Source organism: Etheostoma cragini, chromosome 24 (assembly GCF_013103735.1).
Source record: "Etheostoma cragini isolate CJK2018 chromosome 24, CSU_Ecrag_1.0, whole genome shotgun sequence".
In the NCBI taxonomy this organism is placed as follows: domain Eukaryota; kingdom Metazoa; phylum Chordata; class Actinopteri; order Perciformes; family Percidae; genus Etheostoma; species Etheostoma cragini.
Genome location: NC_048430.1, coordinates 7386522 through 7409158, shown reverse-complemented (window position 1 = coordinate 7409158; position 22637 = coordinate 7386522). Strand labels below are relative to the sequence as shown.

General features: G+C 40.4%; 1 protein-coding gene across 4 annotated transcripts in view; it reads left to right on the top strand.

Annotated features, from left to right (window-relative positions):
• LOC117939192 (protein FAM184A-like) overlaps positions 1–22637 on the top strand; it is a 41369-nt gene that overhangs the window by 2916 nt on the left and 15816 nt on the right. For 3 of the 4 annotated variants that reach the window (XM_034864255.1, XM_034864258.1, XM_034864257.1), the window contains exons 2-14: positions 5721–5798; positions 6811–6945; positions 7128–7226; positions 8523–8729; positions 9205–9378; positions 9923–10084; positions 10568–10703; positions 12535–12716; positions 13124–13309; positions 17843–17965; positions 18048–18209; positions 21812–21933; positions 22240–22390. In XM_034864255.1, coding sequence (XP_034720146.1) covers positions 5721–5798; positions 6811–6945; positions 7128–7226; positions 8523–8729; positions 9205–9378; positions 9923–10084; positions 10568–10703; positions 12535–12716; positions 13124–13309; positions 17843–17965; positions 18048–18209; positions 21812–21933; positions 22240–22390 — 1917 coding nt within the window. The remainder of the gene's footprint in view (positions 1–5720; positions 5799–6810; positions 6946–7127; positions 7227–8522; positions 8730–9204; positions 9379–9922; positions 10085–10567; positions 10704–12534; positions 12717–13123; positions 13310–17842; positions 17966–18047; positions 18210–21811; positions 21934–22239; positions 22391–22637) is intronic. The other variant, XM_034864256.1, reaches the window with a different exon arrangement.

Sequence of the window (22637 nt, the reverse complement as noted above, 5' to 3'; positions counted from 1 at the left end):
ACTTTTGGTGTTTTGTGTGCTCTTTGTTCTTGTCTGCTGTGTTTGCGAATGTGGTTGTCATGTGGTGTAGTGATGCTCAGGGACGAACGCGAGGGTCCTTGGAGCGTCAGAGCAGCACAACAACAAAAAGAAGGAACAGATGCAAAGTGCTTTTACACCATGACTGGAAGGACAAAGTAAATGCGCTGTGTGCTTCAGCTAATAAGTAACAAAGACTGTGTGGCCACTTCATGGAGTGCCTGGTGAAGTAAAACAGTAGACTAAAAGCTCAAATGGTGAGGGATCTCTTTAAGACTACAGCGCCTCTGAGAATACGACTTTCATTAATCCTTTAATTAGTGAATATGATGGTAATCCTCTGAAAATGATGAAGGCAGAGCAACAGGGTTTTGCCAGAGCCAAATGCTGCTGCGGTTTTACTCCAGACATCCATCTATGGCCTCTATTCTGTAGTTCAATCAATAGTGATCGACTGTTCCAAATGTCCTCCAGCCACAGAAACATCCCTCCAGGGTGCCCGGTTGTCATTTTCACCATCGTCCCTTGGGCATCCTGCAAAAAGTAGCTTTACCTTTGAAGTCTTGATGGTAAAAGGACTCAGGGTGTAATTCCAGTTGTCAATAAGCCTTTTGATGACAATTTCAAGCAAGCCAAGTCAAACCAATAAAGAGGGTAGAGGAGTTTCACGGTAAATTACTTACTGCTCACTGAATGACTGATTGGAACTGTAGTAGCTGCAGGCTGTTGTGTTGCCTTCTGGCTTGGTTTCAATGGAGCGTCAGGCTGGAAAACTCTCCCATGATGCCCCCAGTACAGAAGAGAGGAAAAAGCTATTTGCTGTCACTCTCTTCATTTTCTTTTATTGTAAATATTGTCATATCTAGGGATGAACACATGCATGCTCTGCTGCACATTCATGTGTATGCTCACTGGACAGGTGCTCAGTTGGTTGTTACAAATCTTCTGTATACAGTATAATGTTCTCATCTCTGTGGGGGGGGGGGGGATTGTTAAACAAAACTGCCACATTTATGATGGCTGGATGCTTCTCTGCTACTGCGGATGTTAATCAGCTTGTTATGGCTTGTGATGTTGCACCAATCTGATCGACAGATGCCAATTAAGATTGTCAAAACAGATCCAGCTCCAGCTCCAGCGCAGTGGAAGCAACTTTTGCATTTTAACACACTGAAATAGGGTACGAACTCGGTAGTGTCGGAATACACAACAGCTTCACCGTCTTGGCTGTAAACCGGTCGCTTCTGCGAAGGTGAATAAAGTTATGGATTTGAGTTTTAAAGTTGACCATTTGCATGTCAAGAAGTTTTGACAAAGTCTTCCAGAATGTCAGGGTGGATGAGCCTTTGAAAGAGTATTAAACCACAGGACATAAAAAACATCCCATCAAATTACAGCATTAACATCAGTATCAGCTTATTATAAATATAATCCATCAAATGGTAGAATAGCTGTCATATCAGCTCTAGGCAACAATAATGAGTCTTTGACCACGCTACAATGCTTAAAGTTTCATGATACAGTAAGAACATGGAGTATTATTAATGCATGCGCCAACTAAAGGCTCGGATTTCAAGTAGAGCTGCGCAATTAAATAATTTTTTATCATTATAACAATTTCTGCTCCTAACGATCCCAAAAACAGAGTAATCAGGAAAGACAATTCTTTTGCGCATTACATTTTGCAAGTCTGTCACATTACATTTTTGCAAAAACTGTTTCACTTTTGTTTTACATTTTTTAATTCAATAACTGCAACGTCTTTCCAGAAGTTGATGAGTAATTGTGTAAAATAACAATAATAACCATAAGCCGTAGTTGCCATGCACAGATAATGTATCAACATTCCCACAATGGTGGTGGGAATTCCTTAGAAACAGAGACCGCCCAGGTTTTTACTTTTTGTCTCCTTTCACCTAATTAGGATTATTTTCATTATGGATTAATTAATCTCCAAAACCATGTTAGCACTCTTAACGTAATTTATCATAACAAGACTACATTGTTATTCATCACTGGTTATTGTGGAAGAATCAGTTCAAGAACCTGAGTAAAATTGCATTGTGAACAATTATTAATGGAAAGCAATCTTTAGTGTTTAAAGTACACTAAAGATTGCTTCCCGTTTCCACTGCTGGTAGAGGAAGAAGAAACAGAATAGAAAGGGGGAGAGATAAAAGGAAGAAAGCGAGAGGGAGAGGAGAGAGAGAGAGATGAAAGCAGCAGGCGCACCAGCATCATTAAAATAATCGTGTATAATTGAAGGAACGTCTCCGTGGTTGGCTTTCTGCTGGGAATCAAAGGCTTACACTGGAGAACAGAAGGCTCACACCTGCCTTACTCTGACTCCTCTCACTGCCAGCTGACACGTACTGGCGAGGTAACACCCTAGGGCCCTGGATGAAATGCTTCTAAACATGGGTGCCCGTTCGATTTGTATCACGATTTGACAGCATTGAATAACGCTAATTTCTTTCCCTTCTTTTAACAAAACCAAAAGTTGAATAAGAAACTTCTAGGGACTGTAGCTGGGTTAGCTCAGTTGGTAGAGCAGGCGCACATACACTATATAGAGGGTTGCTCATGATGCAGTGGTTGTGGGTTTGACTCCCGCCTGCGGTCTTTCGCTGCATGTCATTTCCCTTCATCTGTCTCGATAGACTCAAAACTATAAAGTCCATTTCAAGTTCGGGTTGCTCAATTATGGAAAGAATCCTTATCCCAATTATTTGGGTCAGTAATGAAACCATGATTATTTTACACGATTACTTATCTACATTTGGAAGGACGTTGCAGTTTTAGAATTTAAAAGGTGTAAAATGCCCAAATAAATAAATAAACTTCTAGAGGCAATATATTATGAGACATTTCTAGTAGGGCTGCACAATATGAGGGAAATATCTAATTGTGATTATTTTGACTGATATTGCGATTGCAATATGATTCACAATATTTGAGGGAATGATCGTTTTAGTATCATTATTCTCATTTTCATTGAAAATTATTAACATTGAGAGAAATTGAGATGAGTATAGTGTAAGATATTTTTCTGTATTTTGCAGGCTGGGACACCTCTGCTGCACTTCAATACTTCATCAGGACGGTCAGACACATATTTTGCCATTAACAAATACTGCGCTCCCCCGCGATTTGGAGGTTGCACTAGTTCATATTCCAATTCTGATCCAATAATTGATTAATGATTTAGTTCTAATGTCTAAAAACAAATTGTTTTCTAAGAAGAATGCACATCAGATATTAGTCAGACATTTATATATATATTTTTAGAGGTTACTTTTTGGGCTTTTCCACCTTTCATTTCTGACAGGACAGCTAGGGGAGAAAGAGGGGGAAGACATGCAGGAAAGGTCACAGGTCGGAGTCGAACCCTGGACCTGTGCGTCAAGCCAAAAACCTTGAAGCACATGCATGCCTGCTCTACCACTCAGCCAGCCCATCCACTTTCTGCTTTCTGTCTGCTTTGCTTGAAAACAGACATGATCGATGACGACGTTGACGAAGTGCCGTATAAACCGAAAATATTTAGATGAATCATTGGTAAAAAAATTATAAATATTGATTCTATGTAAAAGAATTGATTTTAATCATCAGAAAACATCACAATACTTTCTGTAAAAATGTTCTATTTCTTTTTCTTTTTTACCCCTACCTCTAATGCACCGGTAAATGCAAACATCCAGATGATCGGGGTAACACCCAGGGAGAATGAGCAAGCATCCGTTATGTTGTTACACTTAACAAATGACAGCTATCACAGGCTACAGGTGAAGGCTGATGGTATTTCTGTATACATGAGTGTTTGTGCTGCGTTTCCCTATTCCGGTCATGCAACAGTTAGCTGCAACGGTGCATGGACATACATTTAGTGTGATTTCAGTAACCGGGACTCAATTGTGATCACTAGGGTGGCTTCAGGGCCTCAGTATGCTTCAAACAAAGGGCTTGCCATCAAACAGCCTTCTTTCTGACAACAGAATAGGGGTGGCGGTGACAATCGTTTCCTATCCGAAAAGCAGACAATCTGATAACTACAGAGGCAGGGTTTAATCTTCTCTTTCTTATGTGTTTTCATTCATTCTTGTGACTTCTTCTGTCATGCTGTGGGTGAACAAATGAGTGCAGCACCTATAAATATCTTATGAGGAGAGACTGACACTTTTAAAACCATTTTTTCTTTACATGCGGTTGACAACAACAAACTCCTAGCTTGTATCTCAGCTTCAGGTATTCACTCAGCCCTACATGAAACCATGACACAACATATTGTAAGTCAGAAACATTAATTTACAAACATGATCATTATGAGAATGAGAAAGGCAAGTAACCCAAAGCATTGTCGACGAAGCCTAAAATGTGAAGAGATTTAAAAAAAAAAAAGAAAAAAAAAAAAGTTGCCTTTAAGGGCATTTGTCAAGTTGGCAAAACAGATGTCAGTACACTTTAGGGACCACTACAGTTAATTGATGAGGCACCTAAACAGTGTGTAACAAATGGTTTTACCAAAAAAGGGATCAACGTTTATTCTTAATCATCAGGGACACTTTGACATGTGGCTGGAGGACCTGGGAGGACCTGATCCGCTAACCTTGTGATTGTGGGGCAACCATTTTACCTCCAGGACGCATGCCCCCACCAGCAGTGGCTTTAGTCTTTGGTGTATAGTGGAGCTTTTAATAAACTAGAGAATTTACAGCCGTGATTATTACTTTGGTGTTGATCCAAGTGGTGTTTAAAAGCCAGAAAATAATAATTACATGCCAGTATCATTACGCCTTACAGAGGATAATAACCATGCATGTGTCCATTACGTGCTGCATGTATTTCCCCTCACCTTTAAGTGGAACAAAATGTGGAGCCTCTAACACAGCTGAATCACAGCTGACCATGACTGAATATTAGCTGCTCAAGGGGGCTTCAATTTGCTAAAGCTTAAGCTTTTTCAAAGCTCCTTCTGCACATCATTTACTTGCAGCACCTACAAAACCTGCCTATATATCTGGGACAGAGAGTGCAAGCATGACCGACAAGAAGTTTTTCACTTAGGCTTGTTTCGTAGAGAGCGCTACAGCCTGTAGGGACTGTATCTGAGAACCATATCGATTGACTGAGAAATGTAGAAAAGGCAAAACAATTTCAAACTTTACTCCTTTGCACCAAATGTGTTTTCTAAGCTTTTTGCCTCAGGGAATGCCGTCAGGGCTGTGATTTCACATGTTTGGCTATCACAGCTTTCTCTTTCTGTCTCCATCTTGATTGTTGTGACTTGCTGTGTGTGACGATGGCTCATTTGGCTTTGTGTGTAGTGTAACCCTGGCTCAGTTTGTTACTGTGGGTCTTCCCATGTCAAGCTTATTTCCGAAAAAGCCCAGCTTTCCTTGGCTTTTGTTATGAAACACTCAATGGTAAAGAATGATATAGACACGAAACACTTAAAAAATAAATAAATAATAAAGCAGCTGCTGTGAATCTGCGACTCTGTCTTTGGATAACGCTGTCTTTACTCAGTGTGCGAAACCTATTTTTCTCCTCTGCTGATGCTAATGCTATTGATTATGTTGCACTCTGAATACAGAACTAAGCTTCACTCTTCACTGTAGAACTATTGATCTGATATTGAAACAGTTAATAAGAGCTACGTATTCCATCCGCATTCTGTCATCAAATTCTCTTCCTGTCTCCAGGTAATTTATGCTCTCAACACCAAGAACGACGAGCATGAGGAAGAAATTGAGTCTCTGAAAGAAGCCCATGAGGACGAGGTACGGACACAACAGAGCAGCAAACATCTATATTTATTATATAAAGCACAGAAATGTTAATACAGTCACTACCCATCACAAACACAAACAGTCATACTACTCCAGAAATGAGTGAAGTTGTCACGAGATAGCGAGTATGTGTTTAAATGTCATTTTATTATTTTCTTTGGAGAAATGTGGTGAAGGGACATTTTCTTGATTGAGGAGCCTTTTCAGTGTCTTAGTGACTGGCAGTGTGCTGCAGTGGGTGTTAAGGGGCAGGAGGCAATCCTGCCACACTGCAATTTTGGTGTCAAGACTGACCGTACTGTATTTTAGCTGTCTGCAAGGAGCAGGTCAATGCTGCACTGTGCATGAAGCACCCTTGTTTTAGTCATAGTTGGGGGAAGTTGCGCCCACATAGACGTCTGCAAAATCGCGCCAACCTAGTTTATACATGCTGCTTGTCTTTTTCACCTTTATTTTATAAAGCTTAGCGGTGATTTATACAGGCAACGGAAGTCATACGCCCGCTAATTGAAAAATCAATCCTATCAGACACATACTAATTCAGCCATTCTCACATCCAGGCGGTCCTTTTAAACATGACTCCCTCCTCACTGGTCCCTGCTACACTGACGCTGCTTCACTCACTGCTGCTGCTGGCAAGGTCCAGCATAGACTGACTCATGTCTAACAAGCATACCACATTTTCTTTCAACTAACTTGGAAAATCTCTGAGTATCCTTTGCGATATGTCACAGCCTTTGGTAATGTGTTTATTTTTATTTATAAAAAAACAACGTATTGTGCAGCCCTACTGTAACAACAGGATTGGAATCACATCATGTTCATACTCCCCATGCCGTATTTAGAAGCATCTCCTCTTATTATGCTTCAGTTATCCCTACATTCAACATTTTCCTTCAAAGGGATGGTTTGTCAGTCATTTATGAGACCAACGTGTGACTTGAATACTTGTGTTCAATTATTTCTGCGGCTTTCAAAATGTGTATTTCCCCCTGCTGCTCAGGTCCAGCACATTGTGACCGAAACCAGAGACAAGATCATGCAGTACAAGAGTAAGATGGTGGACGATGCGGACCTGAGGCGGCGGCTGGCCAGTCTGGAAGAATCTGTGGATCTCCACGAACACATGAAGAGACAGGTCATTCACTGCTGCTGGTCACCACAGGGGCTTCATTAAGTGGACATTTTGTAGAGATTCACACATCCATAAATGATAGACAATTTATTCCTAATGGCATTATTTTCATGTCATGTTGTGTCATAGTTCTGCAGCTGTTAATATAATGTAACCAAGTTGTTGTGATGTTTTGTTACTGTCAGGCTTTAGCAGAGTTTGAGATGTACAGACAGAGAATGGAGGATTCACAGCTCTGCACTGAAGCCCAACACACACAGAGAGTGGTTTCTATGAGCAGAGAGGTAAGGCTTTCCACACACTCTCTCTCAAACACACACACACACACACGCACACACTCACACTAACACACACATGCACAAACGCACAGACAACATATAATCACACAGTCCGTAATGTTCTGCTGTTTTTGCACTGGGAGGAACAAGAGGCGTTGTGATTCACTGACCCTGTTTAATGCAGGTAAACATACATATTATCTACTATCGTTACTTAGTTGTGAGTTGTGCTGATTAGTACTAGCATGCAACACTGACAAGCTGCCTTATGTCGATCCTTTAACTGGTATATGCCACTGCTGTGCTAACGGTATGTCACCCCTGTTCCGCTAATATACGCTATACCACTTTTTAGATGAAAAAAAGAAAGATAAAAGATATTTATCTATGAATGGTCAAAAGCTTGACATTGACTGTTACGAGATCAAATCTTCTCTGTTAAGCATCAGCATCTTTTAGATGTACTAGCTATCCAATAATCCAATAAGCCATCCATCCATTTTCATCCGCTTATCCGGGGCTGGGTTGCGGGGACAGCAGGGTAATGTTTTCCAACTCTTCGTGAGAAACCTGAGACGATGCCAGGCCAGATGAGATACGGCTAATCCAATAAGCATTAAGCAGAAATTATATATAATGTACAAACATGTAGGAAAACTAAATAGCAATCCAATATGATTAGATATATCATGTCATGTATCATATCATACCGTCATACGTATGACACATTGTACGTCTGCTTTTGTAGAGTCTGATGGCAGTGGGCAGAAATCAACTCCTGAAGCGCTTTTAGACGTTCTGAGCTAGTGACTGAATGAGCTCAGTTCGTCTTCAGTTCATCTTTGTTGGGATTGGTGTATGTTAGCGTCGGTGTTGTCCCTCGTCTTCCTCTCTGCCACTGCCTTCACACTGTCCACTTACAGCTTGACCAAAGAGATGCCCTCTTGACCAACCTGAACGAGTCTGCTGTCATCACATCCCATCCCATATGACATTTTTGTATATTTTTCCACCTCATGTCTGTCAGATCTTTTCTTGTTACAGCAAGTTTTTTTGTTACTGTCGTTTTCAACACTTTAGAGAAGCTGCAAGAATTTGTTTTGGCACTGAGAGAAAAAACAAATAAGTATACTGATGGCATAAGGTAATAGACTTAAATATTTTTGCACTTCTCCTATTACCATTACAGAGGGATTTTCAAGAGATGCTGTGAGCATTTAGCTTGGCACAGGCTGAGACTGAGTTGGCAATTACCACATCAACGATTCAAACAGAATAGAATATGTTTCGTGGTTTCAATAGGTGGAGGAGATGCGTCGGGATTTTGAGGAGAAGCTGCGAGCGTTCAGCCAGGCTCAGGCCCAGTTTGAGGCGGATAAACGGCGAGCGCTGGAGGAGCTGAGGGCCACCCACCGCCAGGAGGTGGAGGAACTCCTCAACAACCAGCAGAACCAGAGCGCCACCTCCACCGAAGACCAGGAGAAACTGGCTGAGCTCCATAGACAAGAGGTGGGCTGAGAGTGAGAGAAGAAGGAAGATAGATAGTGTTTTGAAAGCCCAACATTTCTGGATGGAAGCATGGTATCTTGGGCTTTTGTGGAGAGTTCATACAGCAAGTTACTTGAAGGGGTAATTGCTGTTTTGGAGGCTTATTAGTAAGTGTTTTGGTATCTAAAATTGAAAACCATAGGGTTGTTTTGTTAGTGCAGTTGGCTTATAAGTATAATATAAACCTGCAGTGGTTATAATGCGGAAATGGACCTTTGTTGCATGTCATCTCCTTGTTTTATTCCCATTTTTCCTTTCCTCTCAACTGTTTCAATATAACAGATTTACCAAAGAATAGTCTTCTAAAAAAAAAAGATAAGATGGTTAATGTACATGATATATTTACAGTGTAATGGCATTTTCAGGCCAAAGATTTATGAATGTATTGTGGCAAAACACAAAGACTTGCTCTCCATTTTTGTGCCTCTCTGTGTAGGTGGAAGCATTGATGGAGAGGGTGGAGGAGATATCAAAGGACAAGGTCCGTCTGGTGGAGGAGTTTGAGGCCAAGCTGGGCAAGGCACAGGAGTATTATGAGAGGGAGCTGGAGGCCATGAGGAGAACGCACCAGCTCACCACTGAAAACCTGCTGGCCTGGAAAAGGACCGAGGTTAAACAACAACACAGACACACAGTGTTGATGAAAAACGATACAGCACACAAACCAATAAAAGTTGGCATTACAACAGATACAGGTAAAGTAGGATGGCCGTCAAGCTTCATTAATTTATTTGGATTGGTCAATCGCGGAAGCAGAACAACTGATGACACGCATCCACTCAAAGCGGATCACCCTTAATTATACATAACGTTAAGCTTGAATTTGATTCAGTTATTCAAGAAGTCACCACCCCCCACAGTGTCCATGAATGATGAACTACATGTTTAATTCTGCTGTAACATAAGGCATTTTAACATGGGGGTCTGTGAAGATTGACTCCTATTTGGCTGAGCTAGCCTTATAATTATTATATAAGTAGCCACTCTATGAACAGCAGTTTTGGGCACTTCTGCATTGGCTTCATATTTTCAGCACCGGAGGTTACTGCTTGGTAGCATCCAGTGGATTTACTGTATAAGAGCTTTTTCACAGCCAACTGCCCGGATGTCTTCCTCTCCCAGAGTGAATGATGTAAGTCTCTGCTCATGTGAAGGTTGAGCTTCGTAAGGAGTTCCAGGCTCAGGAAGCAGCGCTGCAGCGCTCTCTGTCCAGGCTGAGGAGTGAGCTTCAGAAAGCTCAGGAGGAGGCCAGAGAGAACCGAGACAAGACCAACAGACTGCAGACATCGCTGGCCAACGCAGAGGGAACTATCAAGGTGTGTGTGTGTGTGTGTGTGTACATGATGCACTTCTTGTTTAGGTAAACCACACACTGATTTGTTAATAACCACATTTTAATAGTGCTTAGCCATGTTGACTACTGCTGCTCATACATACAAACCAGCCATTTCCTCTTGTATTTACAGTATTCCTTACAAAGCACAAATAGTATGAGAGCTCCTTTTGGTTAAATGTGGATAGGAAAGTGGACTAAATTGGATGAAAAACTGTTGCAGAAACCAAACACAAAGATGAAAGCCTCAGGGCGAAAAGGATTTTTAAGAATCTCTGTGTTGGTGGGAAATTTAATGTGGTGTGCACTGATGGCCCTGCAAGCAAATCTGCAGAGTCTGAATAACTGGATAGGTTTATGTGACTCTAGGCTGCAGAGGGAGAGATATGACTGGGTTTTAAAAGATGTTGTTGCATTGCTGTCGTGTATTTGTGAGTATGCCTGTGCGTTTCTGTGTGTGTTGCAGAACCTGCACAAGCAGCTGGAAGAGGCCATCCAGGACGGAGAGATCTGGGTGATGCAGCTGAAGGACACGGAGTATGAACTAGACGGCAGCAGGGAACGAGTACAACAGCAGGCAACTGAAATCCTCCATAAAGCCAGTAAGATGCTCCTCTACCTATTGTCATTGACTAATCAAGTATACAGATGTTTTACACATCTGTTTAAGGGAAGTATTTTTCTGCCCGGGGCTTATTCTCTCTGTGTGTTTTTTTCTATTATGACTATAGATGTCATTATAGCATTTTAGTCACTGCTTAGTGTAGTCACCTGGACATTTATGTGCTGTAGCTGTTGCAGTGAACTACATGAGGATGTCGATTTTGTGTTCATTCTAGAGAAAGGTGTACTTTAGCAAATGTTTTCAAATGACCAATTTGCAAAAATGAGATGAAAAAGGCACACAGTGTACAGTTGCCCTGCAGGATAAGGGAACTCTGTGCATGTAGAGACAAATTTGAAAGCAATAACTATTGTCCACCCGGGGCCACTTAAAACTGTGTAGACTCACCACTAAAAAGATTAAAAGTCAGATTTATAGAGCCATACATGGTTCTGTTATATTAATCTCAGTCTGAGAAACTGTGCAAAAGCTCAAGTTGTTATTTATAAATAGATTTACAGATGCACCTAATTACCAAATTGCATATCAGTTCTACTGTCTGCTCTACCAGTCTTTAGACTAATGGCAATTTCACAGACTGTAAGGGCCCCTTTGTAGTTTTTTTCACATGCTGTTGTAACAGCTAGTAACGTTTGAAAAACTACAACACCAAACCAGATCTAGCTAGACAGGAAACAAAATTGAGCGTATTGTGCATTGTACCATGCAGTACCCTGTGATTCCCACCCCTAGTCAGAATAAACAAAAACCTATAGTGTTAATTTACGCTGTTTTACAGTCTTTAGAGCAGGTTCCGTAAACACATTGCCATTCACATCCTGAAGATCTTAAGACTTTGTGACATCATAAAGGGCCAGGCAGTAGAAGGATGCTACATTCCCAGACAGGATCGCCAACCATATCACAAAATGGCTGCCGGGGCATCCACTACAGCTCCCAGAATGCCTCACCACTCACCCAGGTGTAGGTGTTTAAGCAGTCTAATTGAAGCAGGATTGAGGTTCACAGAAGTCCTAACGGAGGAGCTAGGGAAAGGGCCACCAAAGGACAGCGAATCACTGGACACTTAATGTCGATCACTCTCTTTCGTTTTGAAGAATCTTTTGCTTCTTCAGGAAGTTTTAAGTTATTGCTTGGAGTTTGATTTGGATTTTAAAGAAATTAACGGAGTTACCTTTTTAGAAAACCTCCTAAAGGAAGAATGAAGCCTTTTTTGAACCTTCTGATTTTGCCTGTTCTTCTAGCTTTATTGCACCCTAGCCCTCCCTAGTTACCTCTCATGACATCACAACTCCTTCTGCCTCACTGCATCCTCATGGAGCGTTTTTGCTACAAATTAGAAGAAAAAAAGCCCTTTAAAAAAAGCCTAATCGAAACTGGTTTGTTTGTGAAGAAGTTTAATGCACTGGATTAAACCTTTTTATAATTCATTCAAAAAAGGAACGTTTGTCATGTAAACACTACTTTCTCTTTTTGGAACATCTGCTCTCTTTCCGCCCACTCAATTTTAGTCAAAAAGCTAGCGCACTTCTTTACCGTCCCATTTACCGGTTCACTACAAGTTGCATTAGCAGTGTGTTGTTTCTTACAAGAATTTGAATAGTGGATGCTTTTTGTTCGACATTTCCAGTTGCAGTATATGTTGATGAAATCATTGCTTAATGCAAAGACTAAGACAAAAGCTCAAATTTTAAAGGGTTGCCTGTAGTGAAGAATGGATTCAGTGTGGTGAACAGATCCGAACGGTTGTTATTGCCTACTGTGGTGCCTCTTTGACACAGTTGGGATTTTGGTTTGACTGTTCCCAGGTCAGATTGGCTCCCTGCAGGCCACCCAGATGTCCCATGAGGCGACCATCAGGAACCTGGACGTGGAGCAGAGCCGGCTGAAGGAGAAGATCAGCCGGCTGGAGGAGGAGAGGGAGGCTCTGCTCAACCAGAGCCAGGCCTCTAATGAACAGCACAAACAGCAAGTGCTCAAACTAGAACAGGTGCTTTTAACCCTTCCTTAATCCCAGTGCAGATTGTTATTGGGGGGACGGGCTATTTATTGTATGAAGACAAAACTTTTTTGTAGGGCTGCAAAATATGAGGAAAATATCTTATAGCAACTATTTTGACAGATATTGCCAGATATAATCCCCGATTTTAAGAGGAATAATCATTTTTTTTTTGTTATGTTGCGAGGATCTGTACTTGTTGTATCTGTTGTTGTTTTTTGTCAGTAGGATACATTTTTAGGCCGAGACATCTCTGCAGCACCACAATACTTAATTCAGAACGGTTTGACACATCGTTTGCCTTTAACTAATATTGCACCCCCACCCTCCGCGACTTGCGATGTTGCACTAGTCCATATTGCGATTAATACTTTTTGTCCTCGATTGCTTCTCCTCAGTCTCTGCGTGAGGAGCACCAGGGTTATGAGAAGGAGCTCTGCAGGCTGAGAGCACACTACGAGGAGGAGATGCATCGCTTCAGGGAGGCGCAGGTCAGAGCACTGGAAGAGATGGAGGAGAAACACCAGGCCATGAGGGAGGAGGCCCAGCAGGAGAAAGAGGACGAGAAGAAAGTCCTCATGACGGTAAGTACCATGTTTATAATTTCACTTTTTTGTGCTGGTGTTCTTTTTTTAATTCTGGAAAATAACGAAAACAACTCATTTGAGTTTTGTAATGATACAGGGCTGAGTAAAAATGTACAACAGGACATTTTTGATACAGGGAAAATCCTCAAACCTTGTAATCACTACTACACAATGTGGCAAGAATAATGGTAAAATGTTTTCCCCCTGTGGTTTGAGATGTTGTATGTATTAGGAGTGTTGAAATGAATCAGTGCATCCCAAAGCGCACCTAGGCAATTCAGCATCGATGCAGTGCTGTGTCTTTTTTAAGAGCAGAAACAATAAAAAAGGAAGTTCATTCTTGACTTGGTTGATGAAAACCATGTGTACCAGTATATAATAACATTGAGGAGTAGTATACATCTACGTATTGGTTCAAATGAATGCTGTAGGAGTGACAAGTACTTCATTCTTAAAGAAGGAAACGCTAACGGCTGTGTTTCTCCTTAGCATATGGCTGAGTCTTCTATTTACACTCTGCTGTCAAACAACGCTGTCAATATTGCTGCAAACAAAATCACAAGCTCAGCGTGAGTTGTTCTCTTGTGGTTTGACTATTTTAAGATATGTGGACTCATATAAACATGGTCCAAGAAAATGGTTTCTTAGATTGTTTGTCTTAAGTTTGTATACCCTTCTTATGAAAATAGACATCCTTATTAACCTTATACAGTATATAGACGCCCACGGTGGTAAGACATGCAAAAGGACGCAATTGAAGTTCCCAATTTTCATATAAAAACAGTAATTGTATCCAATTGTTGAGTGTTGCTTGAGAGGATTTTGTATCTTTCTTTTTTGTGCCGCACCAACAGCAATTTAATGTCTTCCTCACAGTGAAATGGCCTCAGTCGTATAAGAAATATGTATCCCTGAGAAATGAGCAGCTCCCTTAACTAACTGCACACATTTAATTAGGTCAACATTCAGACTAAGACGTGAAAACAACATCACTCTCGCCCTGTGTTCCCTCTGCGGCTTTAATTCAGTTAGGTCTTTTTTCTTTCTTCCTCCACTCTTCTTTTTTTCCCTCATTCTCTCTCCCCTCTGAGTTCAAAGGGGCTGCATGAAGTGAATACAAATGACCTTCTTGCCAACAACAAACCAAATTACACAGTTTTACCTAGTGATTAATTTACCACAACAGCATTACATTAGCAACAACAAATGGTTGTAAGCAGCGAGGAGGACTGTACTGTTTCGTACTCATGATACTAGCACCCTTAAAGTAATACTAATACCAATAGAGTACTTCATTTGATACCTATGTTTTTCCATTTCCTATATATCTTTTTGTGCACGTTATAGGTTTACGAAGTGAAAAAGCCAGAAGTCCCCCCCCCCCCAGAGGGACTTACCATCTTCCAGAGAAAACCCTGTTCATAAACTACTCCAAGCTCTATTGTAGTCCGGCGTTTACTTCCGTAAGGAATGTACGACGTTACTTTGTAACATGTGTTGCTCTAATGCTTGCAAAACTGATTTAACCTCAATTATGAACCAAAAATTAGCATAAAATGAGCACTTTAAAATCTCCTTTAGTGATTCATATCAGTTTTTTTCAAATTTGTGCTGAGAATGATGCCACACAACTGGGTTTGCAATTTATGAATGAACATGTAAAAGTTCTGTCCCAAAACATTGTTTGTTGCGTAACACTTTGTAAACCTATAACGTGCACAAAAAGATATATAGGAAATGGGAAAAAGCAAAAAAGCCTAATATGATCACTTTCATCAGCCTGCCCCTGAAGCTTTACTGCCACTTCGAGTGAGACTGCAGCAAAAGTTACAGAAACTACAGAAAACGAGACAGATGCTGAACATTACAACAACAACAAAAAACATATAGGGTTGTCTCTCTGGGATGCGTCACTCTGAGACAGGCGAGTGCAAAGCTGGGAGTGAAAAATCGCAGCATACGCTATACAAAACACTAGACTACACTACTGGTGAAAGAGGATTTAAAACTAAGGTGTGTTGTATATTTACACATGCATAAAATTTCTCTTGTGTTCCTCATCATTGAAGATATGAGGTCCAGTTTTATTTTGGACTAATAATGCTCATCTGTTATTTCTTGGTGAGCCCTTTTGTGATGCCATAAATACATAAACGAACACACATAAGGAGCAGTTAGGTGATGCATGACCCGCTGTCAGTCACCGGAATAATGATTTCCCCACGTGGGTCCATGTCGGGCTGGCGATGCAGGATGACATCACCAGAATGCCACTAAGTGATTGGCGTTATCTGATTGGTCAGCAATGTTAATTTCTCCTCAAATGATTAAAGGGGAGGAGTGCTTGTTTTTCTCCTGCCTGCAGCCCCGTACAGCACATTACATCCAATTTCTTCACGCTGGCATGGCCCCACCTGCATTTAGCTTTAACATTAAGAATCCCATTCCTACTGGAGCTTGTTGACAAACAGCAAGTGAATGAGCTCAGAGGCATCAAGGCAGCATGGTATGTCACTACCATAGAGGAATTCCCAACAGTGGGTCTCAAAAGGACTATTCCTTTGACAATACATCTTATTTTATGCCTCTGAAATGATTACACACATTTAGTTTTAAATAATTTTGAACTCAATGTTCCCCCTCCGTCTCTTCCTATATCTCTCCTCTTTCATAACATTTCTCTCTCTCCCTCCCCCTCCCCCCTCCCCTGAGCTCAAGCTTCCTATGCTGTTTGAAACTAACTACTAATTGGTAGATTTTCATTGACATTAAATCCTGCCTTCAAGCCAACAGAGAGCGCTGTGTGTGAGCATGTGTGTGTGTGTGTGTATGTTTATAGATTCCCTGAAAGAGAGCGATGGAGAGAGGGGCGAGAGACAAATGATGAAAAAGGAAATATTATGTAAGCCAGAGCGGTGCTGCGCCTTCTCGTCTTTAGATTAATGTCAGCTTTTATTTAAAGCTAAATTAGAGCGGGTGTAGGAAGACGGCAAGGGTGAGACAAGGATGTAGACAGAGAAGAATGAACAGATAGTTTTTAAAAAGTCATCATCTTCATCGTTATACTTTCAACTTTTATGTCTGTCAGCAAGATATTAACGAGTTTCTAAAGTGAGGCAATAAAATGATGAATTCCACAAATTACTTGTATTGTATTAATTCAGAATTCACCAGTCAGCCCAGATGAGATGGCTTTCCGCTCATATCTCTAATCCCCCGCCTGCTTACTGCTCTTCTGTGAATGTTAATTAATGAATTCATGTGGTGGGGTTGTTTCCGGATAAATGTAGCTAAGACACAGTAAACTGTCTTTGTCTTTAGCTATTGTCTGGAGTCTGCCGGTGGTCGGATGTTGATGTAGATCAGTGTCAACAGTAAGGATTGTCTTATTAATTGTTAAGACTAGGTCAGCAATAATGATAGTTGAGTTGGTGGATTATTTCCTTTGTTCATAGTTTTGGTCTTCTTACATAATCAGAAGGTAAGGAATCACAATGTCGAGGTCTCAAACCCAAAGATTCTTCAATTGACTAGAAACACAAAAAAACTGCAAATTGTTACATTTGAGAATCTAGAGCCACCAAATGTTTGCCCTGTATATTGTTTATTAATGATGAAAATAGCTGCAAATTCATTTTCTGTATTTTGACTATGAATCCTAGCCGTTGAATATGGTTATATATCGTAGATTTGAACCAATCATATTGCTTGATTTGAGCTACCAGTTGTATAAGCTCTGTTACCCCACAGGGGACACACGCAATCTATTTCAATCCTAGTTTTGAACGCTCTATTTTCTATTGTGGAATACAGTATAATTATCTGTGGTTTTCTTCTGGTGGGTGTTCTCAAAGTTTTCATAATTGGCATTGGTTGATTGGTAATTTTTTTTTTGTCTTTTAGGGTACTATTGTGCGGTTCATCCAGCAGTACAGTATTAAACATTGCAACGCAAGCAAAACACATTGATAAAACATTTCCATTATTAATATCAGTGCTAGTAATTAAAAACAGAAACTAAGGCAAACCAAGAAGTAGACAGAGGGGGGAATAAAGAGAATTTCATAAGAGAAATACATAGCGGTGCAGAAAGGATTTGGTGATGTGGTTTGAAGGATTATAGAAACCGGTTGGCTGGTTGAATGAGATGGCCTTTAAAGTTTAAAAGACCAACTCACGTGTCCCTCCTTCATTCAGTAGCCATGCTTCACACTCAGCAACTGCCACAACTCCATATTACGCCCAAATGCTATTTGCAGTGGATTCTTAACTCCCCTCTTTTTTGGAGATTACATATTCAGGATATTTCAGTTGGAATACCGCAGAAATTAAAAAAAGCTACAAGGCACTTTATAGTAAACACATGCATAATAATTTGTCTTTTCAAGGAATGATCAAGGAATGAAATTGTAGTTGCTTGTAGTTTTTGGTGATGGTATTTGAATATAACGTTTTTAGTCCTCTTTCTTCAATTTCTGATTGTTGTTCCTCTTTTTTTTCTTCTTCTTCATTCTCATCAAAAATTTCCAGAAAATGAGTCAGGAGTTTGAGATTAAGCGTATGTCACTGGAGGAGCAGCGTGATCGCCTTCAGCAGCAACTCGACAACTTGAAAGAGGAGCTCTCGGCCAAACTCAACATGGCCAATCAGGAGGTACCAAATGTCACGTCAACTCTACTCAGGGTCCTAAAACATAAAAAAAAAGCTGTATTAACCCCTCTGTTGATCCCTTTAGGTGTCCCACTTCCAGGAGCAAGTGAGAGAGGGGGAGCAGAACATGAGTTCAGCTCAGGCACAGATCAGCTGTCTGAGGGAAACTCAGGAAAAACTCAAGACTGAACTGGACGCTACTCGAGCCCGGGTCCGAGAGACCAGCAACCTGCTAACTGACCTACAGGTGAAGGAAATACTGGGGATAAAACTAAGAGGATAGAGAGTTTAGTAGTACCTTAATACAGGATTTATTTCATAGGTTCATAAATTCCTGGCACGTTTTCTGGAAATAACTTTGTCATTTGTCACCAATTACAGGGAAATGTGAATGTGCTTTTACCGCAAGGAAAGATTCATCCATTATTTACTTATTATTGTAAACTTTACTCTCAATATACTATAGGTTAAATTGTATGCTTGCCAGTAGACACATTTCAAATTGTTGCATGTTTAGCTGAATTAATCAAAATTAAATTGGAAGAGAAACAATTGAACTGTACTTCTTAGTAATAAATGGCAGTTTCCAGGAAATGTCTTGGATGCTGACCAATACAATAAAGTGTTAACAAAAGTTTATATTGGAAAATATATTTACTGTAGATTTTATGTGTTGGTGTTAGGTATATGGCTGTCAAATAAGACAATGCATTGCTGCTTGTGTTTGACACATGGCACTGATTTCCAGATAGTGCCACTGAAAACTAAATGAAGGTGTCACAGGAGTATTTTCTCAGATGTTTGGATCTAGTGAAATCAGCAAAACGGTTACGTTTTAGTTGAGAAAACTCTAGGTGTGACTTTAATTTCTCTAATATGTGTAATTTTCCAGTTCCCTGTCAGTGTGATGAGCTAAGTGCAGGAGTCCAGCTGGTCAGTGTTCACCCTGGTTATGACCATCCCAATCCTGGTTTTGTTTTACAGTGTAATAAAGAGTCTACTGTAGCCCCAAATATGAGTGTGCAAGAAGCTATTAACGTGCCGAGTCACTTTCATTTCACATGGACACTCAAGCTGTCAGTCAGATATTTGCTTCGTCACCTAGTGTGCACCATTGGCTGGGGACTACAGCTGGAAGTTAGCCGTAGAGGCTGCAGCTGCTCCTTTTACTGTACAGTGACTTTAGGGGGACTGTCCACGTCAGTTGTTAGTCAGTACCACTAGTTCAACTAGTTCTTTCCAAGTTTCAGTAAAAGAGGGAGGGAGTTTGGAAGAAAAAGGAATGACGGATGGCGAGATGAGTGGGGGGGAGAACATTTTGTAAGCGGGAAATGAGATTCAACTGAAGAAATAAGTGCGTTACTGAAGGCCAGCTGTGAAATAATGATGATGAGGCTATTTTGGGTAAAGTGGTCCTGTGTTTGAAAAGAGCCCTGCTGGTATGGAGAGACAAGAAGATAGGAAGCGTGTGGGTGAGTGAGAGAGAGACAGGGAAAGAGACTGTTATTTCTTTTTGAATAAATATTTATAAGGATAATATTGGGAAAATTGAATCATTGCAAAATAATTAACTGATACAGCAAAAGTGGTTGAAATGTAAATAGGAAAGCACGTAAATTGAATGTGACGCTGTCTAGAACACAAACATGCCCAAAGATGAAGTTAAAATATAAATGAGGGAAAAAAGGTCGCAGCTGGTGGAAACTCTCACGTAAAATCTGTGAATACAAAAAGCCCAATAAAAGACAGAAAGAGGGATGAGAAAAGAGACGGAGAGACTGAATGGGGAGGGATAATTACATGAAATTGCAGAGTGCTGCTCCTTGCTTTCCCACCAGAGCTCGGCTTGTATACAAGAGGATTTGGACTGTAAAAAAAAAAAAGGCCAGCCTCACACAGGATTGCATCTTGTGTTCACACTGAGCTCGTTGCGGGAGACACACAAGCACTGAGACAGCCGGGCCCTGTGACTGTAGATCAGCTGTTGTTTAGCAGGATGGGAACCCTTGAGTAGCTCATTACCTTTATAAAAGGTTAGAAAAAGTTCAGTGAAACTTTTGTCAGTTTTTTGTAAGATTATATTTTAGGCATTTATTTGACGTAATAACATGCAGCAAAGGGCCGCAAGTCAGAGTCGAACCCAGGCCCGCTGGGTTGAGGAGTGAACATCTATATATTGGCACCCACTCTTCCAACTGAGCTAGCCAGGCACCCAACTTTGTATAATTTTTTTTTAAATTTACAGATTATTTTCCACAAAACATATTGTGACTATTTAGTGCTAAAATAATCCATTATTGATTGTAAGAAAAAGATATATTTGGTTGGTAAATTTAGAAAAATTGATACAAATGAATACAAGAAATGATCCAACAATGCACAGTATATAGTGAGCTTCACTAATGTCACATTATTTACAGTATTTTTAGTTTAGTATATTTACTTTAAGCACCGGTGGTAAGTAACTTAAGTACTGTACTGCCAAGTATGAATTACAGGTACTTTTACTCAACTACAATTTAGAAGGACATATTATTGGAAATATTGTACTTTTTATCATTCTGATTAAAAAAACTAAGATGTGAGAAATGTACAAAATATGAATGTAAATGTCTAGAGTTGAATTTTAGTTTGGTCTTCTTTCCCAATAATCATCTCACAACCTTTCAGATTTCTCTTTTGGAGGGGCCCAACCTCCAGGTTGGAAACTACTGGACTAAACTTCCTAACAATACACAAAGTAAAAGTAGTTCCAGCTTGACCAGCTACAACAGTAAAATGCTATTTTCTTCCTTCAAAAATATAATTTATTCAAACGTCTAAATCATGGTATATGTCACAGTACAGTGTATTTAAAAGTATTAGGATCAAATTGCAGGACTCAGTTACAATAAAATGGGACTCATCTCCACTGAGTGACTGTGCTTGTCTCTAATGCAGATGACACCATTAGTCACTTTCTCTGAGAGAATCAGCCCAACGTGGACCAAACTTGGCTTCCTAAAGCATCTCCATCACAATAAGTACCCAAACCTCCAGATAACCTGTGCAAGAGCCCTTTAAACAAAATACAAAACAATGAAGAAAAGCAACAAATAGTAATGTTAGCTCCATTCCTACCACAGACACCCCGCCCAAAATTATTTGTGCCTCAGTGATGACCAATATCACACTGCATCATTTGTATCACTTGTTTCCCCCAGATTTAGTGTTTTTATTTTGTTTTTAGACTACTCTTTTTGTATGCACAGTGAACAAATTTAGGTTCATTGAAATGGAAAATGTCTTCTTAAAAACATAATTTTTGGGATCTAAGCATTTGAGTCTGGATTAAACCACTCAAGCACTTTACCCTGAAGCCAAACAGAGAAGCTTTTAGGTCTTTTTAATGAACTCCTCAGCAGTAAAACCCCGGAGCCTCTTCAGCAGCAGGAAACGGCTGACCCGGTGAAGTTTACTTTCTGCCTCGGAACCAGCATTATAAAATGCCCTGTAGCGGTGACATTATAAATAGATGTGGAGGTGGACATTATGAGTCATCCAATGTTCAGCTATTGAAATGCTGCATCTGGTCAAAGAGAGCAATTTGTGAAGATTTATTTACTTTAACTTGCTTTTGTATTGTTATTAAGGATTCAGCACTTTCCCAAAGTGTCACTCACTTCAGCACTTTATTGGAACGGGGATTACAGCAGGCATTTCAAGTACATACATTATCACACATTTTAAACTTAGGTCTTTATTCCAACTGAAATTTTTGCTTAAAATATAAATAGTATTTAATAAGGATTACCTTTTTATAAACTCTTACATATGGGGGTATAATGGCCAACCTGTTTGTGTTTGAAGGAGGAGATCGAGACCCAGAGACAGCAGCATGATGCCAGAGTGATGTCCATTAGAACAGAGGAGAAGCAGAAGATGGACAAAATGGCCGATGAATTGGACCAGAAATGGAGAGATGCACTGCGGTAAAAAAACAACAACAAAAACCTTCCTCCATATGTGTTACACTCTACGTCAGCCTGTCGGTCTTAGTTTGTCGAGTTTGGCTTTCCCATTTGTTTTCTTATTCATCTGTCATCTCTCGCCCCCTCTGTCTCACAATCACACTTGTTATAAGCATAACAAGTCCACTTGTTTTGCCAAAGTACCCATGGATATAATAAGAATTGGAAATGAACACAATTGGAAGGAAGCTTATAGAAGCAAACAATATTTACTGAACAGATCTCCTTCAGCAGGACAAATGCAAACTAAACTCTGCCTCTCCGTAGGGAGGAGGTGCGTTTATTGAAGGAGGAGTTGACCGAGGAGTATGAAGCAGATAAACAGGCGGAGTTGACTCAGATCTCCCAGCAAAAAGAACTGGAGATGATGGCGGCAAGAGAGGGTTGGCAGAGGAAGGTGGAAGACCTGCTGGAACAGGTAAAACACATGCACAGCACTGTGTCCATATAGCAAAAGCTGCAACATACAGAGCACACACACGTCACGCTGCGACCAGTGCAGTTTGCTGGATCACCCGCCTTGACCTGGGCAGGTGCACAGTCTGATACGTGCACATACGGTATTTGCTTTCAGAGGCGTTACAGATATTCTTTATCCGTGTTTTGCAGTGACAATAGCTGTCATTGTGCATTTTATCTCATTTCCCCAGTGGTGGAAGAAGTAT